Source organism: Schistocerca americana, chromosome 11, assembly GCF_021461395.2.
Source record: "Schistocerca americana isolate TAMUIC-IGC-003095 chromosome 11, iqSchAmer2.1, whole genome shotgun sequence".
Classification (NCBI taxonomy): domain Eukaryota; kingdom Metazoa; phylum Arthropoda; class Insecta; order Orthoptera; family Acrididae; genus Schistocerca; species Schistocerca americana.
The window spans coordinates 184252596-184270943 of record NC_060129.1 but is presented as its reverse complement, the minus strand read 5'-3'; the positions used below and the strand labels follow the sequence as shown (position 1 = coordinate 184270943).

The 18348-nt window shown below is 40.3% G+C and overlaps 1 protein-coding gene across 1 annotated transcript in view; it reads right to left on the bottom strand.

Annotated features, from left to right (window-relative positions):
- LOC124553525 (ankyrin repeat, PH and SEC7 domain containing protein secG-like) overlaps window positions 1–17608 on the bottom strand; it is a 48800-nt gene extending 31192 nt beyond the window's left edge. The window contains exons 1-2 of the mRNA XM_047127375.1: window positions 17110–17608; window positions 9098–9295 (exon numbers count right to left, since the gene is read on the bottom strand). Coding sequence (XP_046983331.1) covers window positions 9098–9295; window positions 17110–17561 — 650 coding nt within the window. The 5' untranslated portion in view covers window positions 17562–17608. The remainder of the gene's footprint in view (window positions 1–9097; window positions 9296–17109) is intronic.
- Window positions 17609–18348: the final 740 nt, after the last annotated feature.

Genomic DNA, 18348 nt, shown 5'->3' with positions numbered 1-18348 from the left:
TAATGTGTTTTGCAATGTATTCTTTTCATGCTCAACTCTGGATGAAGTGATTATTATTTTCGACTGCGTGGCACCATTAAGGTGTTATTGATGTTTGCGTAGCAGGAATCTTCAGTGAACCATGGGGCATATGTAACATCCATTTTTGACCTACTTTGTATTGATATTTCTATTTGTAGAGTTGCTTATGTAGAGTGCTGTATCTGTCATATGCAGAGTGTTTTACCTGTCACGGAAATTCTTAGACAATGTATACATATTTCAGTTATGTGAACTTTTTGAACAATGTTCAATTTATGCTTATGAATGAAAATAACTCCCGGAATGATTATTATATAATGTACTGTAAATGACTTGGTCCATAGTTAGGGAATGCAGGGTTGAATGTAAAAAATGTGGGGAATCCCTGCAGCTACAGAAGTAGCCTGGCAGAATGGAAAAGGTGTCGTTCACGCAAGCGGCAACTCGTCCCTTGCGACGGCTAAGGAGTCTGGCTTGAGCAGTGCTGTGGTTAATATCTCGCTAGCAGTAGCAGAACATTGTAGTTCATATTTTTGGAGTATTGAGGCAGAGGAACTTAAGAGTGTTACATATGGACCTCAGATGCTGCATTTGGTGATACCATGTATAAAGGCATTGTTTTTGGCCCTGCAAAAATATAATTCAGAAGGTCTATAACAGGGCAAGGCCAACAGTACTGCGATGACTACATCGCTGCCATGTTAACAGCCACTGCAAATCATGCCACCAGTGGCAGTGCCACCAGCCTTCCAGCAAAATGTTTATATTTGGCACTCTGTAAATGGACCAGGTATTTGTGAAATTTGGTTGATTTTAATAATAATCACGGTATTGCTAAAAGCTCTATCTTGCACCTGTGATTATCCCAAATCACAAACCTCACCAGGAATCCTATCCTAGTGAATTTAATTCCGAGTGAGCTAATTTATTATGAAAAGACTATTCAGCAGCCGTAAAAATAGTTGTGATTGCTTTCTAATGTGTGGAGTTATTGTGTTTCAAGTTCAGTTTAATAATTTGAGAAATACACCACTTCCAGTGCATTTTTAAATCGATCTGCATTACTTTTCTTAAATACTTTGGCTTACTTAAAAGCTGTCCAAAAATAGTAAAGTTGTTAGTTAAAAGAATAATAATAATAATAATAATAATAATAATAATAATAATAATACTAATTAGAAGTGAAAAAGATTATTAATTGTTGCATTTATGCACTTTGATCAGAATTACAAAGTTTTATTACTGTTCATTCCATGAGAAGGTGTTTGAACTTGAATTTAATGGTGTTGGCATTTGCCCACCCAACTATATTTTGAGAAGGTTAAAAGACTACTTTTCAAAGCACATTTGTTATTTGAAGAGTTATAGTTTGTTGTGCTTCGCTTAATGAATAATTATTGATGAGAATACTCACCATTTTCCATACACACTTGTGAAGATTTGTTAATGAGCATGGCTGTTCAAACCATGAAACTTTGAGGCCCTCATGTACTGAACTAGTTAGTTAATGAAGCAAAGCAAAGGTACCTCCACAGCCAGTGTAGTTAGATTTGCATTCTGTTTAATTGCTTCAAACGTTGCCCAATAAAGAAATATTTACTGCATTAGCTACTCAAATGTAAGCTGGGTAACGTAAAGGTATAGAGACCGTGTACTAGCAATGATGTTATATGGTAGGATCATAATAGACCTCCTGATTTAAATCAATCATTTCATGCTTTGCCCTGTTTAGTATTGCTATTAGTATCATGTGTGTTGGTGACTGGTTCTATTAACTGCTGCATCTAGTTCATTCAAGGCAGGGCTTAACTTTTAAACTTTTAGGTGCCGTAAGGCGCCCCCTTCTATCACTCCCCACACTGACCACGGAGAGAGACTTGTGATAAGACTTACAATGAGAAATTCTTTCTTAAATACAGTTCTGAAATTCAGGTTTTTAAACCATAATATCTTATAATCAAAAACATAACACCACAAGGTTCCACCACCTGCCGTACCAGTGTCACTTTGCTCCATAGTTCTGCTTCACACGTATTGGCACCAAGTCATACTCACGACATCACGTTTTCAAATGCTGCCAGCCACAACGTTCAAACAGTTTCTTTGTAGCTGCTCTATGAACGTGTGTTCAGTATTCATCAACAAGGCATTTAGCAGTTAATGACTAAGATATTCCTGCTCCATCTGGGTCTACTACAATTTCGATTTCCCACGTCTTCACGCAATGTCAATTCTGTGAGCATTTTGTACCATAGCAGCTGATCGTTGCGTCGCGCCTGAGTTGATAACAATGCAAGATAAAGTTAAAACCCCCTCCCCCTCCCCCTCCCCCTCACAAATTCGAAAAATCTCATTTTCTCCATAAGTGATCGATATGTTTTTAGGCCACAATTTCAGGTGAATGGCCTTCATGTAGTTCATATCATCATCGTAGCTTTCAAATGCATTCACTGTTGATAGCAACCTGGATCACAAATTATTTGCCAAGCTGCGATTAAACTGTTCATCAGGAATCTTAGAAATAATTGTTCTTTGAGAAAGTTTAACACAGTGAAAGTTCATATTTTCCAGTGCAATGTTAGCTACATTTGCATGTTGTCCCATTGCATCAAACAGACTTTCAAACACTTTTAATAAAAGTGTGATGTCGTCGTGAGCTTGAGCAAGGTTAACACTTGATCTTTGAAGCTGTAGGGATAGATCGGCCAACTCTTCTAAGGCATCAGAGATTACAGCTAGGTTGGAGACGAAAGTTGTAGATGACAATGTATTACAAAGCCCTTTGTAAGAAGACTGTTGTTTTGAGTCTCGTTTCGTGTCCTCTGATACTTCTAAAAAATGACTGTACAGAGCCCTGCAATCTTTCCACACAGCTTTTACTGCCAATAAACTGGAGGCCACCCAACGAGTGTCAAAACACATGACCAATTTTTAAATTTCTAGCTCCAAACCTTTAGCAGCAACTGCCAACTCACTGCTGTTTTTCGGGGAGCAGCTGAAGATATTGCTAACTTTATCCATGAATATTTTAAAGTGATTAATTCCCACCACTTCTTCTATCGTGTCATGCATGGTGAGTTCTGAACGATGATTCAAACAATGCCAGATGAATAAGTTTGGAAACATCAGCTTTGCAAGGTCAGACTTTTTTCCTAACACGACAGAAGCTCCATCGCAAGTCAAAGCGATTAAATGGTCTTTCAAAAACTCACAGCCTAGTCCTAGTGATTCTAACTGCTTTAAAAGTTCTTTCAAGATATCAGATGCTGTTGTGTCATTTAGCTCAAAAAGTCGCAAAGAAATTGTCATGGCGTTTTCCCTTTTAACAATGTTCTGAACTAGACAATCAAAGCTTTTTTGTGTGAAAGTGAAGTGGCTTTATCCAAAAGAAGTGAAAATTTGGAGTCACTTTTTATTAATTTATTTATTAGGTCTGATGTCATCTGGTCAGAAATATGAATCACTATATTAGATCAAGCAACATTTGAACATAGTATTCGGCCCATATCCAAACCAATTTTAATTTGGAGATCAATTTCTGTCTGAAACTCATTAAACAGTCTATTTAACTTTGCTTGCTTATAAGCTGTCCAAAAATACGCTCAGTAACAACTTGTTGTTCCTTTACTGTGGAAGCGACGGAGTTCTGAATGTGATATTTTTCTGCGTAGTCTGGATTTTGTTTGCTAAACCGTGAGCTTCAAATGTGCAGTGATCAAACAGTTTTTTCCTAAGAGACGTTATTTGATCATGTCCCACATGAGCTTACAGTTCCTAAAAGCCATTGCTCACTCAGTTTTAACCGTTTTGTTTTTTCAGCACCTAGTGTATATCTACAAACTTGGCCTTTTTTTAATAATCAACCACGGGTTTTTAGCTTTATAATCTGTACATTGTTCGACAGACCGACAATCTGGCTTTTCATCATCATTACAATTATCAATACAGTCTGTAGATGTTTTGTCTGTATCCATATCCACCAACTTATAGAAATTTTCATTTTGCAACAATGACATAGGAGAAGGATTGTCTGCTTTGTTGTTTGCATCTTCTCCAGCCACAGCTGACGTCATGGATTCTACATCTAAACTGTGGTTTTCATTGCCCTCACTAACGTTTTGTCTTTTAGGTTTAAAGAAGTCACTAATTTTTGTAGAGATATACATTACTATTAAACTCTCCTGTCCACTGAGTCACAATGTGTAAATAAACACTACGAACAAACCAAAACAATGCTGTCGGTTCTGAGCAGAACAACTGCACTGCAAGCGATTGACGTACAGAGAGTGATTGAGTAATATTGTTGAACGTGAATTCCTGAAGTGCCTGTTGGATTGTTTGTTGGCTTCTCTGTGAGGCAGCGATGGCTAACAAGCTAAACTGATTCAAATTGAAAAAGCCATAGACACGACCTGTCTGAATCGTGGACTAAAAAGACTGAATTCACATAGACATACAGACAGGCAACTGTAATGCGAGAACCACTTATGGGATTTACTTGTTTCTTTCTTTAACTCACAGATATATTCATTTACTATCTATTATTATATATTTAGCTACTTTAGGTAGCACAAGAAATAAGCTGTGGCTATAATTGTAAGTCAAGTCGCAAGAAACTGGGCTGCCGTCGTGCTCCTTACACTATTAGAGCAAAATCATTTGATTTTTTTAATGAATTGTAGACCTCAAAAAGAACCACAAAAAGTCAGCAAGAGCATATGTTTGTCTTTCACAGTTGAGTCACACTCAATTTTTCTGCTTTGTGGGTGTTTAAACAGCTGACTTCAGAAGACAAAAATCATCATTATTCTTCAACCTTAATCTTTTATTTAGGTACATCTTTTTGAGCTCTACAGTTTGGTACTACATAACGTGATATAGTTCTTATGGATTATGTAATGTATTTCAAGAGAGCATGCTGGCAGAAAACATTTCTACTTCATATAGCTGATGACATTTAAACGGCTGAACAGACTTTCAGAAATATAGCTAAGAACCGTCCCCATTAAACCAGCTTTCTAATAAAAAAACGGCTTTAAAATTGGAACTTTCGTTTGAGGACTATGTTGGGGCAGACAGACAGACTTAAGGGTCAAACATATACACGTCCGTTCTGCATTGGGAGTTCAAATTTGCCCGCTGTGGGAGCTCCCCTCTACTGTATAGCGTCAACCATGTTCTAACGAGGGTGCGGGCAGATAAAGACAAAGGTCAAGAGTGCCGTGGGCAAAGGGACATATCGGGTCGCAAGGCTGCCAACTTTTAGTCATTTTTGCTCCATTCGCACATATGATTTTTAGCTGTGACGTAAATTACAACATGGAATAAAATGATTTCGTGAAAGCACATTATAAAGACGTTCACATTCAAACATGGCTTACATTATTTCTCATTAACACACATAACATGAGATGTTTCCTTGCTACTACATTGCCGAGGTTGTTGGCAGTCGTATACAAAAGGCAATATGCAACAATCACAACTTTAGAATGATACTCCACTTATCTTGGGTATACTGTACGTGCGTGTACACACACACACACACACACACACACACACACACACACACTCACTCTACCTCCTGCCCGTCACATCATGTTGGCGAGCCACTGTCATGTTCACTTGTGCTGGTGCAGCGGAAAATTACGGTTACGGTTTGATTTAACACACATGTACTACTTCAAATCTCCGGTACTGTACTGTTAAAAAAAGGGGGGGGGGGGGGAGAAAAGAGAGAATTAGAAGAAAGGGAGTTTCTGGGAGGTGCCAGAATGCATTGTGGCCAAAATTAAGCCCTGATTCAAGGTACATGTTGTTGTTAGGCATATGCTACAGTTTGCAATCTTATTGGCCATTTGTTTGACCTCCAAATTAGTATTACATTTATCTGCAAGGTTACGTTGCTCTGGTGTAATGTGAACAGATATAAAGAAACAGGTGTGTGTGTGTGTGTGTGTGTGTGTGTGTGTGTGTGTCAAGGAAGGTTAGGTTAGCCTTAGCACTGCCTTCTGCTTTATTACATTGTTTGACAAGAATTCCTAATTAGGCTGGCGACTGATATTAATACATAACTAATATGTAATTAATAAGACTTGCTTTTGTGCTGGAGAACATCTGTTCCTCACACAAATGTTAAGTGTTGGTTATACTCTGCTGGAGTGTTTTGGAAACGAATCCCAGTCTGTTTGTCCTGTTCCCATTAGGTTATATTGTGGTCACAACTTTCTCAAAAATTCCTCACAGCGGTTTAAGGTTAGCACTGATTGCCTTTTATGGTTGGCCACATTACCGCTAAAAGCAGTCCCTTTGGAGGGGCCCTCCTGCACAATTCCACCACATGTGGGTGGCTGACTTTCTGCAAGGCTGTGCCCTGTATTCTGTGACATTTGTATGGCTGCTTCGGTATCTTGGCATTTTCAGCTCTTCAGGAGGAAGGCAGAGCTTTAGTTGGTAAAGACATTTCCAGCTGGAGTACATCACAACCAGACACACACTCTGGAATCAGGTATTGAATTGTAAGGTGTATCCAGCAACAGATGTGCACTCGGAGCACAATTCAGGTATGATAATGAGTGAACTAAATTTTAAGAGAACTGTTATGAGAATTCAGTGTGTAAATAAATAGGATAGCGAAGTACCCAGGAATGGAATGGGAATTTTAACTTCTACGAGGCTCTAGACAACGTGATAATGAACGGCAATCAAGCGAGTATCCACATTTGTCTGCATAATCCGTGAGACAGGAGTCATAGCAACAGAATGCCAGAGAAACACCATCCAGATACTACAGAAGCAAGCAAGCACTTGTAAGTGCAATAGCTAAACAGCTCATGAATAGAGCTTTTTGAAAAAATAACAACAACATGAAGAAGAATGGAAGACAAAGGTGATTATCTGTTTGAGGAAGATAAATTTGGAGTAAAGGATCCAGGGATAGTGGAAGGAATGTGTAAGAAAAATCAAGGCATCTTTATTTGATTTGAAGATCTTTACATGACATTTGACAGCATGAAATAATGAAAGTGTGTGAAATTTTTTTAAAAGGTACATATAAGATATATTGAACAGCAGGTAACATAGAATATGTACAATAATCAACAAGAATTGGTATTCTGAATTAAAGATTGTTAAAGATAAGGATGCAGGTAATCTCCACACACGTTCAGATGAACACTGAAGAATCATTGGTGGAACTGAAGAAACTTATAGCAATTTAATTAAAACTGAAGTTGAAAAGGATATCATTGATAAAATTCACTGGTGATATTTCTGTGTTCACCGAAAGTCAGACTGAATCACCAGAATTGGTGAATGTAATAAACAGTTGAATGAGTGCCAAATCAGGATTAATGAATGGAAGAAAGAGGAATGTATTGGGGTGTGGCAGAAGTAACATTGGTGGCAAAGTTTACAGAATTAAGGACCACACAGTAGACCACTTGTACAGACTCTGGTACATGTGATGCTAATTTACACTGAGGGTCAAAGCACGGTTGTTATAAGGAATAATGTAGCATGGAAAAACAGGAGATTCCCCGCAAAACAAAGTTACTAATATCAAAGATATGCCTTAATTTGTGTTAGACATACCTGAATGTATGCTTGGAGCAGAGTACTGCATAAAAATTAATCATGGATTATGGAAAAAACAAGAGGGGAATCGGAGCATTGTAAATGCGGTGCTATTGACGGATGTTTAAACTAGGTGAACTCGTAACAGAAGAACTATCGAACATCTCTGCAGAATAGGTGAGGATAGTGTGATATGTGGAAAACTGTGACAAGTACAAGGGTCAGCAGAGTAAGTTATATTTGAAGGCATCAGGGAATAACCACTGTGGAACTAGAGGTGGTTGCTGAGGTTAAAAACTGTAGGGAAAGACAGAGATAGGAATGCATGTCATAAATAATTGTGGACTCTGGGAGCTCATGGCACTGCAATTCTGCTGCTCAGACAGACAGACACATTGTCAACAGAAGGCAGAGTTTCCCCTTTGCATGTCTGTGGTTACCGAGACTGGCTGTTACAGCAGACTACAGTGGGGCAACCAAGGTGGTGCACACCCTGGCAAGCTGAGGCTCTGCTGGCGTTTGCTTCTGTTTGGTGATTGCCGAGTATATTTCTTGGTTACTAACAGAAACTATAGCAAATTATTGGGTTCTTTCTCCTCTCTCATTCCTGACAAGCACCAAAAATGGTCTCATAAATGTGTGTGTGTGTGTGTGTGACCTCTGCTAGACCATTCCAATACATCTAAAGTAATAGACATTTATCTCATCTGACAGTGTTACACATTCAGTGCACTCATACTCTCCCCATCACTAAATTTTCTGGGCATGACATTGTCTGAATTATTGAAACTTCCTGGCAGATTAAAACTGTGTGCCGGACCGAGACTCGAACTCGGGACCTTTGCCTTTCGCGGGCAAGTGCTCTACCAATTGAGCTACCCAAGCACGACTCTCATTCTGGAAACATCCCCCAGGCTGTGGCTAAGCCGTGTCTCCGCAATATCCTTTCTTTCAGGAGTGCTAGTTCTGCAAGGTTTGCAGGAGAGCTTCTGTAATGTTTGGAGGGTACGAGCCGAGGTACTGGCAAAAGTAAAGTTGTGAGGACTGGGCTTGACTCGTGCTTGGGTAGCTCAGTTGGTAGAGCACTTGCCCACGAAAGGAAAAGGTCCCGAGTTCGAATCTCGGTCCAGCAGACAGTTTTAATGTGCCAGGAAGTTTCATATCAGCGCACACTCCGCTGCAGAGTGAAAATCTCAGTCTGAATTATTGTTGGCATTTGTTTGCTGGTCTTTATGAATAAGACACTGAACTGTTGACAATAACTATTTTTCCTACCAACCTATTCTTAACTAACCTCTCTTCCATGGTACTATGATCTAGTCGTGGGGATACCACCTCTGATTGCATGTTTTGATTTTATTCCCAGTTCACTTTGCTGACCCTCATTAAGTCTAGACTGAGCATTTACACTTTGCTTTTCAGTATTTATATCTTATCTACCATATAATGTTGTGTGCACGCGCGCGTGCGTGTGTGTGCGCGTGTGTGTTTTGAGGGAACTCACCGCATTTGAGAGACAGTGGCCTCATCAGGTGGAGGAGTCGTGGGCCGCGCAGCAGCAGGTGTCTGGCGAGGTGCGCTGGCAGAGGTGGCGGTGGCAGCGGTGGTGGTGGTGGTGGTGGTGGTGGTTCTGGTTGTGGTTGTGGTTGTGGTTGTGGTGCTGGTGGTAGTGGTGGTCCTCAGCTCTGTAACGACTGGTGCACTGCACATACAGAGAGGCAGGGTGTGAGCTGGCTAGGCGTGTCCTCGTGGGGATGTGGAGGTGGCTCACTATGGCCAGCACTGCTGAGGGACCATCCACACAGGGGATAGGGCTCCAGTTAATACAAATGAATTACCAGTAAGCTAATAACAATCAGTTGTACCATCCGAGCTTTCCACGGCAGTCGCTCAACCCCGTACAACAGGTAGTTCAAATCTAAGTGCAGCCAGAAGGTACATACAACGCCCAATACTTGCACAAAACATAATTACAGAATTACTGGACAGGTTAGCTCAGGTGCTGTCGCCATCAAAACTATCCAAACGGCCTGAATTCCACTCCACCTAAATTGTATGATGATGATGAAGTCCCATATTCCTTGACAGAGTGTAGGGGAACGACGAATGCACCCACATAATGTTACTGTCTTGCAGTTCCTCTGATCTCTTTTCGATATGGGCATTTCACTCTACAAAACGATTACTAAAAGACCCCACTTGAAGCAACTGATTTGTAACACTGAGTCCACAATCAGACTAATATCACGATAATGTGAATATCGAAACCTGTTATAATTAGATGGCAGCTTGTAAACTCAAGTTTATTGCAATAAATGACTTTTTGGAAACTAAGTTTCAACTTGAAATTAAGTGACGAAAACATTTGTATTAAGACTACCATCCAGGATTCCAACTGAGCACCTATTGTCTCTGTTAACTAAGTACGAAAGATCTTAAATATCATTTCAGCCACAGGTAAGCATGTGTGTATGTGTGCATGTTGGAATGTTGAAATGGCTTCGCATTGTGTTTGATGATTCAAACCTAGCAACTAATAGGATTGTTAACTATGTGCAGTAATACATTACATATCCAAATATAGCAATATGAGAATCTGAACTGTCGAGAAAAAGTATTTTGTTCCTTTACTGGGATCTGAATCCACCACCTCCCGTTGTTTTCTAACCACAAATACATGTTAAACATCTGCTTAGTTTAGCTGTAGCAGGATGTGCCCATATATGAACTGGAAATAACCTAACGGAACATTCTGTGTGGGGTGGGAATCTATCCCTGCATGCTGCATGCGCCATCGTTGTTGACTGCACACAAGATAATGTTGATTATCGAATTCTTTTTCGCCACTTGCTACGAGGTACATGTTTTAACTTTTCAAGCAATCATTTAAAGTTTTGTGTGACAGACTTGAAATCGACACCAGCTGTCATAGTTGACAAGACATGCAGAGGCGATAAAAATCAAAATTGCTTTTCTCCTCTGGTTTTATGTGCATGACACAATGAAAATCTTTGCAGACAACCATGAATACAATGGATGCTAATAACTATGGACATATCCGTGGGAAGAACTTCGTAACACAAAAGAGCTTCATTACACCAGATGTGTACTGTTACATTCTGTGGACTCACATTAGCCTTTGATTTTAAGTTTTTTGTCAGGACCAAACATTTTTGTTTTATGAAGGTGGAGCCAAATAGTTCAAATGTCCATCCAACCATCCTGTTTTAAGTTTTCCTTTATTTTCTTAAACTAAGCAATGCAAATACTGTGACCATTCCTTTGAAATGGCACTATCTATTTCCTTTCTAACATTTCAGAGCTGTAGATTCTATTTTGTCTCTAATGGTCTTGCAGTCGATGGGATGTTTGACAATTTCTTCTTTCTTTCTTCCTCAACATTTCCTATGAATTAAAGTGCCGCATGATGGCTAATTGGTCACATTTCATGACATTTGGCAGTGATCGATTGAGCCATACTGGTAAACCACCACATCAAAACAAACCAACTGCAAATGAAAAAATTATTTCCTGACGTAATTTCTTTGACACACTTACCACATACACACACACAAAATAATACAACAAAACAAACACATTTCCAGAATACAAAAGGACTCACAAGCTGAAAACTTACACACACACACACACACACACACACACACACACACACACACACACACTCACAACACCACACAGAAAAGAACCAGCTGGTACACCATAACCTACACACAAACTAACACACGTAAGCAGAGCCAAAATAAAAAAAAAAAATACCACACCATAACACACACACACACACACACACACACACACACACACACACACACACACACACACACACACAAACGCATGCACGCACAAATGCGTACACAAACAGATCACAGATACTTCAATAATTACACTTGAAAGTTTCGCAATAACATTCGATATTTGGCAAAAACATTTGACAGTCGGCAACAGAAACCAAAACATTGCATTGCAACAATCTTTCAGTTCATAGTGCTGTGGAATGTGGGAAAAACTGCAAATTGGCATTCATAACAAGAACACCAAAAATGCAATGGGAGTGTAATATGTAAGAAATTGTCCACACAACCTGTAAGTACAGTTCAAAACATTACTACTTAATAGGAAATACCAACCACCAGAACTGTTTATAACCTATAGGCACAGTGACAAAAATGTAAATTAAATAGCTAGCATATGTACATATTCCAGGCCACTGATAACGCCTTGCAGAAAATAAACTCTAAACGCGTATGGCACTAAAATTGTGTTTTATTCAGTTGCTGTCAGCTGGTCCATAAGTAAAAATTATGAATATACTGAGATGCACAAAATACTTCATGCAGCATTTTCGAAGGTTTAAACAACAATCCTTGTGACCTTCAAGTGTACAATATTCAATAAGTCACTCCAAGAATATTTTATAGCTACAAATAAAAAATTATGATTGATAAATATACTTATTCCAACATGCATGACAACACGTCAGACAAAAAGTCTATGATATTATGCATGAATCTACTTGTTTCAATTAAATTATGGATGGTCCTTTTAGGCTACATGCATCAATGTAGTATGCTACATGAGGAAAAATGATGGACTTTCTTACGCACTTGCACAGTACATTTTTAGGCCCCCTTTTTCCACATGGAATTTATATGGAGGGATTATCTGTGCTACATAAGCTACATTTACTGAAGACAAGCCTCATCTTTGCCAAGATTGACGGTGTTAATAATAACAGAAGAAATTATAATAATGAATGATCTCTTCAAAAAACTATTATAGTGGATAAACATGGCTGCTTAGTAGCTTAATACCACTTTAAAGTAAAAAATAAATTCCTTCTGAAATTATAATAAAGGAAAGCCACTTCAAGAATAACAATGGACGCATTCTCAAACAACAGTCACTGCCTATGATTGACTTCCTTATATATCAAATGACCTCTCTTCTTTTAGTAAAATTATAAGCCTCTATCACAATAATAAAGAGCTAGAAAATAATTAACGTTCCTTGACACAATGGCACACTACTGCAGTTATAAATGTGACAATGGAGAACATTCTGGAAGTTTGATTGATACTTGTCGCTGAGTTTATTTTGTACGATCTAATGTTGGTGTAACCTAAACTCTTACAAGATCACAGCAGCTCAGGTGGGAGAAAACACTTCCTGCAGAAATTTCTGTAGCCTACAATAATGCCAGTAGTGCAGCTGACAATTATGCGATTTTATTTCAGTGATTACAAAAACAACTCTAAAGTACACATTAGGTAGCTGAGGCAACTAGTGACCATTGACATGGATTAACAAGGAAAAGAATGTTTTGTAAAGGCTGTAATGAACCTCAGGGAAACGGAACGCTCATCCAGTGACGAGCATCCTTCGTTAACAGCAAAACAGTGGCACTGCATTGAAAGTAGTTTGGTGGTCTGTTAAAATTGCTCTGGCTTCATTTGCTTAAGCTCTATATTCGAGTCACTGATCAGCCAAACACTTGACTAGTATTAACAGACCCTCTTTGCCTCCGGTGACTTCTGTTTAACAACATAAGGTTCCACTTTCCTTCCTAATCTACAATAAAGCCGACGCTCCTTCACTACCTGCTGGAGGAGAGTCGGTGTATGTTGGGCCATGACAGAGGCAGACGTCCAGCTAGTGGAAGCTCACCATTAACCTTTCTTGCACCAGAAATTTTATTTCATCCCTGAAACAATTGTCATGTAAAGTCACAGCACACTTATTTGAACTTGCAATGTTGAAAATGTTGGTGCTGAACTGGGAATCTAACTTGGATATCTCTTTCTGCCATCTTTAACACTTTTTGAACAATACAGTTCCATCGTTTTGTTGAGTCCCCAACATTCCACAGTTTTCCAGGTTTCAATGAAAGGGGAAGGTCTGGTTTTAAATACTGGTTGGGTACAAAAATTTTCGCTGTGTGATTTCAAGTTGTAGCATTCGCACTGCAAATAACATGTGGAAAGCAATTACGATTTTTAGCATTTGTGCATGCTAACATCAACAATAACAATTGGTGCCAATTTTGACTATGAAACAGGCAGAGAACGTTTTATCCTATCATTTCAGATTTATAAATTCCACTCCTAGTGGCTGGTGGAAAAGTATTTGACAGGTGCGTAGCCAGTGGTGATAGCACATACAGGGTTAAGAGTCCCAGTCAGCACAGAACTTTTCCTCGCATAATTTCTAGTTCAGACATGAGCATATCTCACTGGTGGTGAAATGAACTGACATTGTGTATCTATATGTGGCTAGAAAACAACATGATATATGCTGGGTTCGAAATGCAGCAGGGGAATACTTTGTTGTATAATCATTTCAGTTTCATCATCCCTCTAGCGGTGAAAAATTTTGATACATAAAATTATAACAGTTTATTGTGCTTCATTCACAATCCCTGCCCAAAACAAAACTTTATGCCCCATCATATCAAGTTTGAAAAAGTGCATATGATGTCACATGCAGTTAAAATGATAGTTAAGATCTGTAGTGACCGGATTGGAGTCCTGGATCACAGTCCAATACAAAAGCATGTAGTTTGAAGCTGAATCTTGCTTTTTGAAATCTCATTTATTGTAATTCACTTCAGTTTACAAGCACTGAGGACCATCATCTCTGGTAAAGGGTTTTCTGATATTTACATTACTGTGGTATTGGTTTTCATATGGACGATAATAGACGAAGTGCAAGAAAGTTATGTGCCTGCATACAAACCAGGTGGAACGCAGTTCAGGAAATTTGGCTGCTTCTGAGCATGGTAACACACGCATATAAATTCGACAGGCACGAGACTCGTCTGATTGTCAAACATTTCGTATTGTAATTAATGTGATACTTTGATCATCAGACATCGTTCAAAGCCTGTCTTAAAACTGGTCTTTGAAAGGTACAGCTAATGAAATGGTTGACAGCGTGTTTCAAATTGAGCTGGAGAAGGAAATCAGTACAGCGGGCAGTAAGGCACGGTGAAACTCGTGATTTGACAACAGAAAGAGGCTGTGGGTGTGGAACAGTTACATGTCATAACAGTATTACCACATTCATCTCAATTTCATTAATTAAATACGGTTGACAGGAATTTAAGTATTTTTCAAGTGAGCATCCTCACAGTGTAAGCACACATGAAACCATGGGGTAGTTAAAGTAAGCTGTGTCATTCCCCAGTGATGGAAAAACACACACTAATGTGTGTGTGTGTGTGGGGGGGGGGGGGGTGATGAGCAATGTTTGTGATTGATGATGTAAGTTGTGCTGTAAACTTGCTACTGAAATAAAATTAAGTTTGTCCTCCACAAACAGTAGGTATGAATGGTAAATTCCGTGAGAATTGGAAGTCTATCTAGAAGGGCTGGCATGGGTACAAGAGGGAGTAGGATGAACATGGGATAGTGAGACATCCTCCCCAAAAAATGGGAAAACACTGTATCACTTCACTGTGTGAAGTGGACACTGTATGAAGTAAAAAATAATTCTGCTTACATGTGGTTTTATACGTCTTATTTTAATTATTAAAATCATATGTACCTGTGGTGTATAAAATTTGTGTGTAATACTATGTATAATTTTGAGAGGCTGGGGGGGGGGGGGGGTGTCAAGTGGAATCAGTGAAAGACAGAGGCAGTTCCAGAACCAAACATTGTATATCTGTCTGTAACTGACACCCAATAGTGTGGGAAGTATGAGGCAGTGAACTAGGTGAAGATCACGACAAGAATCTATTATACATCATCAAGAGAATTTTTAAAATGTACACAAAGATAACTGTTAGTAAAAAGATTCCCGTTAACAAAAATTTTTTCAAACATAAGAGTTTGAGTCATTTCCCACAGCGTGCATAACGAGTTTGGAATAATGTAATGTTTTACATTTTTTCGAGAATGTAAATAACAATTGTAATATGTTTATTGCTTGAACAATGAATTTTGAAGTTAATCTTTATAGAATACAAGAGAAAGACACTGAATGATTTACAACACTGGCTCTATGTTCATTACAATTGGTTCAGGGAATGCACATAGTGTCATCTCAAACACAAGATTTCTGATATGCCACATAGCACATAAAATATTACGTAAGTATTAAAACCTAAATGAAAAATAAATGATCATTTATCAGTGTTAGTAGCTAGTAGACTTTTATGGACATATACAATTGGAAAATGGTGCAGAATAAAGGTAACTCTGGACGCAGAGAGACTTCAATGCTCACAGAAATCAGAGGCACAATAGCAACAACAATGGATGGGATAGATAATGTCATAAGGTGTGCCACAGGAGAATGGAAGCCTGTAGTTTTCACTGGGTGGCTATAGTAAAGCCACACACACACACACACACACACACACACACACACACACACAGGGGTGGACACCTGTTCGTCGAATACACAGTAAGGCACGGTATTCTGTGTGTCACAGAAGGGAACGTATCCAAGCACTGCGTGAGCTTTATGTAATGCTGAGTACAGAGGCGAACAAAATGAGGTGGGAAGACTCAACTTTATGGGACCAGCTGGAACTGTGCTGCAAGAGGTGTGAGCAGTCAGCCACTGGGGCACCGATGCTTACTTCACCTGGTTTTCTGAACATCTTCCATACAAGCCCTCACAGCAGAGCATTCTTTTATATTATGCGTCTTTAGAGCAATCAACATCTTCCGTGTACTATCTGGATTTGGAGAGAACCAAGAATTATCTTGGGATAGTTACTGGCATATGGCTTGCACGTGGAAAGAAAGTGACCGACAACTACGTAAGAGCCAAAGCTGTAATACTAAGGTGTGAATAGTGATTACTCTGATAATCTGCTTTTATACAAGACGAAACTTCCACAGGTCAACATCAGCCATCTAAATTTGTAAAAATGTTACCACCATCCTCTATAATCATTCTGCAGTACACTACCTTGCTCGAGGTGTCGATTGTAAGTGACTTTGTCATCATCTTCATGCAGTGTGGCACTATTCAAAGGTGTCTCATTGTCATCAGCCACAGAGGCAATGGACAACTTTAGAGACCACTTCATGGGAACAGGGCTACAGCAACCCGTACAGGCTGCCGGTTGCAAACTACACCCGTCACTGTGTCTGAGCCTATGCTGGGCAATACAGCTTCGTGTCCACAGCAGTCTGCCTCATGCTCTATTCACACAGTGAGTGTACCCTCTGTCATGACAGTTGATGCTAAAACCTGAACAACCACTTTCTGTATACATGTAGTTTAGTATAATGCCTACAAACTGGCTCTTTGATGATTTTTGTTAGCTAACATACCTGGTAATGAACACTGTTCAGTTTAGGGGTTCGCTGAAACTGCTACACGAGGGTAATGATAGCATTGTGAGCTATCGTGAAATGACTGTCTATGATGGTGTATTTTACAGCAGACACACGTCTACGAAAATTCAGTGGGAAAAATTATACAGTTGGAAATACACACACCTAGAACCGAGAGACACTAATCAGTCGGTTGTCTCACACTTACCTGGTTTGTGGTGGTGGATCATACAGCAATCTGCTCACTTCGATCAAGTCCTTAGGTTGATGAAGCATCGCATCTGCCCACCCCTGAGTGGCCATCACCTCGTGGGTACGTGCCTTAATAAATTCGATGGCGGTTCGCCTGAGGTCACTGCAGGAGTGGCGGACTGCGAGTACGGCTGCGGCCGCCGCGGTCTCGACGGTCAGCTGAGCGGCCACCTGCCGCTCGCACTCCGCCTTCAGCCGCGACGCCCCGTATTTATCCGCTGCGGCCAGCAGCTGGGGGGCCGTGCCGGGCAGCTGGGGGGCCGTGCCGGGCAGCTGGGGGGCCGCGCCGGGCAGCTGGGGGGCCCGCTGGGTGTACAGGTAGGAGACCAGCTGCCTCAGCACCGGGCCCCCGATGTCGGCAATCCTCACCACGCCAGTGCTCGCCTCGAGGGTGTCGTGGGCGAACATGGCCGCGAACACAGGGCTCCTGTCCGCCAGGACGGCCCTGTGCGCCAACAGCCGCGTGTCGCCTGCCTCGAGTATCACCACGGCGTCGTCCCCGGCGTCCAGCAGGTCCCCCAGGTCCACAGCCACCGTCTCTGTGATGTCCTTAACTGCTTCCATTGCGGACGATTCTGAAACACGGCAACACGGAGCAGCCCTTTCAGCATACAGGTGACTGACGATGCTTCTACGAGTGACAGCCACACCTGTCTCCAGCGACAGTTGATAAATACAGGGTGAGTCACCTAACGTTACCGCTGGATATATTTCGTAAACCACATCAAGTACTGACGAATCAATTCCACAGACCGAACGTGAGGAGAGGGGCTAGTGTAATTGATTACTACAAACCATACAAAAACGCACGGAAGTATGCTTTTTAACACAAACCTACGTTTTTTTTTTAAAATTGAACCCCGTTAGTTTTGTTAGCACATTTGAACATACAAACAAATATGTAATCAGTGCCGTTTGTTGCATTCTAAAATGTTAATTACATCCGGAGATATTGTAACCTAAACTTGACGCTTGAATACCACTCCTCTGTTGTTCAATCGTCTGTATCGGAGAGCACCGAATTACGTAGGGATCCAAAGGGAACAGTGATGGACCTTAGGTACAGAAGAGACTGGAACAGCACATTACGTCCACACGCTGACACCTTTTTATTGGTCTTTTTCACTGACACACATGTACATTACCATGAGGGGTGAGGTACACGTACACACGTGGTTTCTGTTTTCAATTGCGA